This window comes from Populus alba, chromosome 6, assembly GCF_005239225.2.
Source record: "Populus alba chromosome 6, ASM523922v2, whole genome shotgun sequence".
Lineage (NCBI taxonomy): Eukaryota > Viridiplantae > Streptophyta > Magnoliopsida > Malpighiales > Salicaceae > Populus > Populus alba.
Genome location: NC_133289.1, coordinates 13,946,513 through 13,954,766, shown reverse-complemented (window position 1 = coordinate 13,954,766; position 8,254 = coordinate 13,946,513). Strand labels below are relative to the sequence as shown.

Sequence of the window (8,254 nt, the reverse complement as noted above, 5' to 3'; positions counted from 1 at the left end):
GATATTATGTATTCATGAGATCCCAAAATTTATTAAAGTGAAAATAAAAGAACAATTTTTTAACTATAAAATCAAATTACTAGAATAAATAGCAAAGACGCATGATTCATACATATTCGGACTGTATTTTAAGTTAGATTCCAATTCCATTATATGTTACAATTATTAGTAGCATAAGAAAAGGTATCAATGACAAAAATAAATAACTACAAATAATAGCAACAAAAATCATTACTTCGATATTACGACCAAGAACAACAAAGCTTTAAGGGGATATTTAAGAGTGTAATTATTTTCACATCAAAAACATTTTAAAAATTAATTAGAAGCAAAAATAATTTAAATCTTAATAAAAAACAAGTTCAATTTCAATAAAAAAGGTGCACTAAATATACAAAGACAACTTCAATCCACGGTACTATATATAGACAGAAAACATTCTTCAACCTTCATGCTACAAGCTAACAGTCTTCTCCATCTATCCATGAAATGTTGAAGCACACAATAATGCAATGTCCCAATGGGCATTTATTTGTAACCTTGCATGTCTACAAGCCAAACGAGAGCGGCAAAAACAGATCACGAGGAGATATTTTTAGGCTCATTTAAGCTCATGGCCGCAATAAGCACGTCAAGGAGCCGCTGGTGTGCAGTTAGATGCGGAAAATGCCCATCAGTTTCAATGATCTCAACCGTAGATTTCCCTTTGATCTTCTCCTGCATGTAGTAAGCAACTGAATTTGGCACCACAATGTCTCTAGTGGTCTGGACTATAATGCATGGTGTCAAAACCTTCTCAAGCATGTCCCTTTCATCACAGTAGAAAACAGTTTTGGCTACAGGGACGGCAAACTCAGGTCTCATTCTTTGCAAGCATTTTGAGAACATGTCAACCGAGGGAGGATCGCTTGCATCGACAACAACAGAAGCAAAGGCTTGCGCCCAGTTGTAGAAGTTGGATTCTATGTTTGAAATGATATCCTCAACCTCCGAGTTATTGAAACCTCCTTCATAATCATCAGCATTGATGTACCTGAATGGCAGAACACTTAATTTTAGAGGCACCAAGGAACTAACTTGAGCTAAAAAAAGAATTAGTAAAGATGTTTTGGCCCCAATTACGTTATTCAACAAAGGTTTATTACCCAAAAAAAAAGAAGAGGATATTAAGGTGTCAATAATGCTGTGAGGTGTCCCACTTGATGAATTATTTTGCAAATTATATTAACGTATGTCAAAACTAAACTTGATTTGAGGAAGGCTATGAAGAAATAGATATGTAATAACTGTTCGGCCGGCCGGCTAGCTTCAGTAGTTCGATATTTATATCAAATAAGCAACTGTCCAAGATGGTTTTGGCTCCTCGCCGGAGCATGAATGAAAGAAAAGGCATGCAGATTAATCAGTCGATTTTGATTTAGTTATTCTCAGATAATGACTTTGCTAATCATCTGTATATCAACCAATCCTTTGTTACGGTTAATTTCCGGTGAAGGAAATAGTCAGTCAGTACTAGAGAGCAAGACGACACCATCACAAGTAATCCACCATGTCCACATGTTTGATTGTCTTTTTGTAGCCAGAGCAGATAGAGTATATTTGGTGTATGTGTTGATTCGTAACCAAAAGTTTTGACCGTCTTCAAATCTAGTTTTTGCTATTAAAGTTGGATTGGCTGGATGTCACAACATCTAGTTTCAACGCAAAAAATTTAAACCGGAAGTTGTATGGGTTTAATGTTTTTTTAAAAAACATTAAAATTATATTTTTTTAATAAATTATTTTTTAAATTAGCATATTAAAACAATATAAATATATAAAAAAATATAATTTTTAATAAAAAATTTAAAATTTTAAAAAAATACAGTTGTGTTAGTTCAATATACTAGAAAGTTCACCGATACTTGAAAAAAAAAAATAGAATAAAAAAAACCCAAGACTTCACATATGATACTAGCAAATAGCTCTCCACATATCACGATAAATTCATGCCGGAGTTAGCTGGTCAGTCCTTTATTCTCCACTATTTCCTCCAAATTATTTGTAGGGATCTTAATAATTTGTTGCAAAAAATAACAAGGAGTGATCGAGAGGGTAACAACAGAAAGAGTTGGTTCATCGATCTGATAGCAACTAGCCAGCCTGACCGATGAACAAAGGCAAGGATGATGATACTTCAATCAAATTAACCTCAAAGGGGTCATCGAACAAAAACCAAAACAACATTAAGAATCCCTTGTATGGTCGGTACAAAGAACAATACAAGTTCATTTAAATATATAGTACTAAGTGGACAGATCACACTTGTGTCATAAATTATGAAAATTAAACAACAGTACTTTAAGAATTCGTAGTTAATTACGTACCTGGGAGAAGCTGCAACAAGTATGAGCTTCTTAAAAAGATCAGGCCTTTTAATGGAAGCGATGCATCCAATCATACCAGACATGGAGTGGCCTACAAGAACAGATGATTTCAAGTCCAGCTCATCCATGAGACTGATCAAGTCATTTGCAAAAGCATCATATGATGAGTACTTAACAGGGTCGAAGAGACTTGGATCTTTTATAGCACCAGAAAAGATCCAGTCAAAAACAAGTACCCGACAGTGCTTAGCCAAGCGGGGAACGATTTTATCCCATACAGACTGGTCTCCTCCAAACCCATGTGCAAGAATTATGGCTTCGTTGCCGGAGCCTGTAACTTTTGCATTCAAGGCTGCTGAAAGACCCTTTTCCGGCACCACCATGATGTAATAAGAAGGGAGAAGACAACTTGAGCAGATCAGAGAGGGGAAGAGGGACCAGCTAGCTAGCTAGCTGTAGAGTTGAGAGAGTTTGTTATGGTTGGGTTTTTGCTGTGGCCCCTGTTATATAGGACGGAAGAGTGGCTCGGCTCTCATTGATGGTAACTACTAGATGACTGCAGTTATACGGTCACTTGCTCTCTTAAAAAACAAAAAAATCTCGAGTTCAAATCTTAAAACAAATAAAAAATAATAATTTAAATATATCAGCATCCTCCTAATCTTTCTACTATATGGTGGAATCCACCTACCTATCACTTCTTGCTAACAAGTGTGGTGTTTTTTTTTTTTAAAAAAAAAAACAAAATTAATTATGCTATTTTTGCTTTAAAAAAAAAACATTCGGACTAAGAACTTGCTTTTGGGATTTGTCGGATGCAATATTTTTAGAGTATATTTGGTAGTATGTTAGTGGTTTCTTTTTAAATAATTTTTCATGCTGAAATGTATGCCAATGATATATTTTTATTTTTTTTAAATTATTTTTAATATCATCACATCAAAACGATTCAAAACATATAAATTATATTAAATTTTAATAAAAAAAATTAAATTTTTTTAGGAACGTGATCTACTTCTCTACTTGATTATTGAAGCTTGCCAATAACTAGATTAAAATAATATTTTTTAAATAGATAATAAAAAAAATTAAATCAAGTCTATGATCATGTGTTAACTCATGGAGTTTGATTTTATCAATTTTTACAAAAACACATTCCTCAATGAAAAGAATGTGTCAAATTGAGAAGATATTTAATATTTTATATTGCTGGCATCCACCAACATCATTTATGAAGATTATAAATGTGATGTCTAGGCTGAAATATTTGAAATTGAGGAGTTGCCTTGCTTTTTATCTCGTTCACATGGATAAATTTGATTCTTTTAAATTAATATAAAAAAAGGTGCTGCGCTATCATATTAATTAAAAAAATAATTAATTAGTATCATTTTTTTCTTTAATTGAGCTAGAAACATACAAGATATTTATTCAAAAGATGAAAAGTCCTGTGGAGAGAGAAGAAGAAATAAAAATCGATACAAGACCGCATGAATCTGAATCTTAATATAAATTTATAGACACGAATTAAAAAAATATATATATATATATATATATATACACACACACAAACGAAATGGTAATTGTTAGTAAATGGGAATAAATTAAAAAAAGTAAAAAAAGTACGACTATGATAGAGAGGGGGAATCATAAGGTGTTTAAGAATGGAGTAACGGTTGTTTTTTATATAGCTTTTCGTGTCAAAAAAAACATGCTAATAATATTTTTTTATTTTTTAAAAATTATTTTGGATATCAGTATATCAAAATAATTTAAAAAATACAAACTACACTTAATTTTAATAAAAAAAATTAAAACTTTTTAAAAAAACAAGCTGAAGCATAGTGCCAAACGGACACGATAATAAGAGGAAGTATAATTGCCTCCCTGCAAGGGCCAGCGAGAAGAGAGCAGAACCACAGAAAGAGAAAAGGTAGACCTACCCCGCACTGCCCTAGTCCACTGGGAGGTGTGGATGAGGTCATGCTGCCATCATGCGCAAAAGGAACCTCTTGTCTTTTCTGCGTTATAAGTTTATAATGGACTTGTACTGACGCTGAGGGGTGAGAGGCTTGGGAGATAAGTCCAGCGTCTACCTTTTCTTACATTAAAGCTAGTGAGCCCCACACTCGTCTTTCCCTTTCGAAACGAAGCACGCGTTGCCTTGTTCTATTCTTTCGATGCCTTTCACCTTGAATGGCGTGCTTAAGAGTTTAGTTTAAAATAATTTTATAAATTATTTTTTATTTAAAAATATATTAAAATAATATTTTTTATATAAAAATAATTTTTAATATTAGCATATCAAAATAATCTAAAAACACTAAAAAATATTATTTTAAAATAAATAAAAAAAATAAAAATATTTTAAATTTTTTCAAAAACAATTTTGAAATGTAAAAACAAATAGTGCGTTAATTTTGTATAGCTCTAGGGGATTGTTATGGTCATTAAAAAGATTTCTTGTTTTTCTTTTAAAAAAAAATTAAAATTTTAATAATAAATATGAGAAAATATATTAAAGTTTTCAAATATATCAAATTAATAAAAAAAATACTAAGTTAATATTGATTACATGTAACTCAGTTTAAGAAAATCCTTATGTTATGTAAAAAACAAAAACAAAATTTTTATTTTTTTTTAAATTCATACTTAATAACTAAATGTTTTTATCTTTTATAATTAATGATAAGAATAATAAGAAATAAGTCTAAACTTTAGTTTTTTAAAAAATTTCCAGCATCATTTTTAGTTTCTAAAATCTTTTATGTTGCTCTAAGCATTAAATAAGTTACTTTATAATTTAGTTTAGTATGTTCTTAAATGTTTTTTCAAGATATTGTAAGTTTTATCAAGATTTGATTAAAATAATAAGAAACAAAAGTAAATTTATTGTTTAGAGGTATTTGTTTTATGTAAAATATTTTTATAAGAAAATGGTTAATTTAAGTTTATGAAATTCTATAAAATATTTTAGAAATCACCATCATTGCAATCACCACCATCAACATTATTATACTATCATTGCAATATTTACTTAATTATTTGCCAAATATTGTAAGATTTGTTTCATGGTACTGTTTACATAAAAATAAACATCTACATGTCATCCAAATAAAAACAATAAGTGTTCATTATAAAATAAAAAAAAAAGAGAGTTGAAATCAATTTTGAATTAGAAAAATCGATTGAGTTAGAAAAGTTCTTGGTTGATCATGAGAATTAAAGAAGTAGTCAACTAAGTGAATTCATAATTGATCAAGAGAAAACGATTGACCAATACAGTTTGAACACATGTAAAATATCATAAAATTTAATCATATTGAGCACAACAGTCCTCACCAGAATAACTAGTCCAAGTCATGGATTAGCTTAAGATTCATGTTAGGAGAAATTAAGTTTATATTAGGATTTAATAAAACCCTTCATCTAACATATATCTTCGTATAGGATTAGGATTAACTATGTAGTTAGGATTTAAGCTTTAAATAATTATATAAAAAGGGCATATAGTCATAGTGAAACATGGTTAGCTCCATATATATAATTTTTGCAATTTAATTTATTTTGTTTGAAGTATGAGTACTTTCTTGCTTGCTTTTATTTATAGTTTTATCTACAACTTTCCTTATTTTTCTAACTCATTTAAATTATTGCAAGTTTTTCCTTAAACCTCTATTCTTTTTTATACAATGGTGCTTCTTGGAACATACACTATTTTTAAAGGCCTGAGATCCAAAATCCCATTTCTAGTTTGATAAAAGTGGTTGTCACCTTATCATAAGTTAAGTCCTAAGTAAAATTAATTAACAACATATAGATTGACACACCTAGTGAGATAAGATTCAATACATGTTCTAGAAGCCATAAAATACATCTCCAGAGAAAAATATAGGTAACCTTATTGTTGTTGCCCTAGACAAATAACTAGTACAAGCAATGGAGAAGGCTAATTTCTAGACCATGAAAAGCTTGATAATCTATCATCTTTTTCAATTCTTATGGAATAATGACAAGATAAAATAATTGATATTTACTCCCAAATACATGAGTGTCAAGATAATAAATAATCTAGAAAAACTAAGGTCGATCCATAAAGAGGCTAAGTATACAGAACCATAAATTATGAAACAAAAGGAATTAAAGAGATCTTTAAGATGTGATGTTAATGTAAGGATTTAACAAATATAAAAAAAAAATTATCAAAGATAAAGGATTTACTAATGTTATTTCAAATAAATATAGTCTAAACTCATCTTGTTACTCAACTGGAAACCACATGCAAGGAAGGTTCCAATCAGATGATTTATTATTAACAACTCATTTTAAGTTATTAACATAATCATATTAATTATATTTAATTACCTTATTTGAATATCACCAACACTTATAAATTTTGTCAAGTATTTATGGTTCTAACTTATGTAAACAACAAATCAAGATCCTTTTAGAGTACAGGTGCTAGTTCTCCATATTGTAAGCTATGAAAGAATCACGTATTTTTTATGCCAAGAATTGTACACCTTGAATCAACACTCACCACTTAACAAGAAGGGTTTTAAAATTGATTAAGATAACAATTACACATATGTTAATAGCAATTTTTTTTTAATTTAAACATTAAAGTCTATGCTGAGTTTATAGTATACTTATTCTTATACCATTAGTGTAACATTCTCAACTTGGTAAAAAGAAACTTAACCAAACATAATTAAAATAAAATTATAAATTAACAAGATGAGAGCATAAGTGTGATATAAATTAACTAAGTATAGTAAGGAAATGATAAGCATAAACAAGAGATCAATGAGAATATAACATGAAATAAAACTTGAATATTACAAATAAAAATAAAGAAAGCAAGTGAATGAATCTTGATCTCAAAACCAATATATCATACATGGATGGAAAATAACTCCTTTTATAGGTTAAAATTTAAAACTATTGATATGGTGGCTATCTATTTATTTGGTGGCTAGATAAAACATCATTGATAACATCATAATCTAAATAGATGATCTACATGAAAGTTGTAGATATTTTTCCCAATTTTCCAACCTAAAACTAATGGACTTATTTGGGCTTCTATAACTCTATATATGAGCTGAACACTGAACAATGTCTGAAATGTAGGAAGGATTTATATTTCTATTTTTTTTATAAGATTTTAACTTAAAACGACAGTATTGAATAATGTTTTAGGTTTACGTCTTAGCTTTCCATAAAGCCAAACCACATCTGAATCTAAGGTTGATTGCTCCAATTATAACCCAAAAATCAAATGGTATTCCTATTTGACTAGAACCAACCCAACTAGAATTTTTTTCTCCAAGTTTAGCCCTCTCTTTATCTCTTCATATAAACCATAGTTTCAATAATAAAACACAACAATTAGTCCTCTAAATTATAAGATATTCTTATATTATGAACCTACATTTAAAATCAAGTATTTACCATAAGTTAAAAATATTTTATATTATCATACTTGTTATTACAAAACGTGTATAAGTTAAAGACTTTAGTGATACTTCAAATGTAATACAATGATATAAAATCTTTATAAAATTCACTTTTAAGTACTTATCGCCCTTAACCAGCTTATTACTAGTTCCTAGTAATTAAAACATTAAAATACAAAAGCAATTTACAGAATCTAAAACCAAGACACTCATCATTTTACTTTCACTATTCATTTTAAATAAACAAACTCTCATTACATTTAATATTTCTACCACATACCCTTTAATCAATATATTAATAATAATAAAAAAATTGTGCTTAATATAACAACACATAGTTATGGGCCTTTGCTTGGAAGAATTTTTTTTATTTATTCTAATGTTTTTGTAAGGTCCACTTCCTTAGTTGGGACACACACACACATATGT

The 8,254-nt window shown here is 29.1% G+C and overlaps 1 protein-coding gene across 1 annotated transcript; it reads right to left on the bottom strand.

Moving 5' to 3' along the window:
- Window positions 1-346: 346 nt before the first annotated feature.
- LOC118048027 (strigolactone esterase D14) lies at window positions 347-2,863 on the bottom strand. Its single transcript, XM_035057535.2, has 2 exons — window positions 2,367-2,863; window positions 347-1,033 (listed from the first exon to the last, which is right to left on the bottom strand). The coding sequence occupies exons 1-2, from the start codon at window positions 2,747-2,749 to the stop codon at window positions 580-582; spliced, it is 837 nt and encodes a 278-aa protein (XP_034913426.1). The 5' UTR covers window positions 2,750-2,863; the 3' UTR covers window positions 347-579.
- Between the last annotated feature and the right edge of the window lie 5,391 nt (window positions 2,864-8,254).

Bases quoted from the DNA above. Each gene is read 5' to 3' on its own strand.
- LOC118048027 (XM_035057535.2), bottom strand. From the start codon at position 2,749: ATGGTGGTGCCGGAAAAGGGTCTTTCAGCAGCCTTGAATGCAAAAGTT. The intron at 1,034-2,366 runs GTACGTAATTAA...TCTGCCATTCAG, and splicing joins CTTGTTGCAGCTTCTCCCAG to GTACATCAATGCTGATGATT.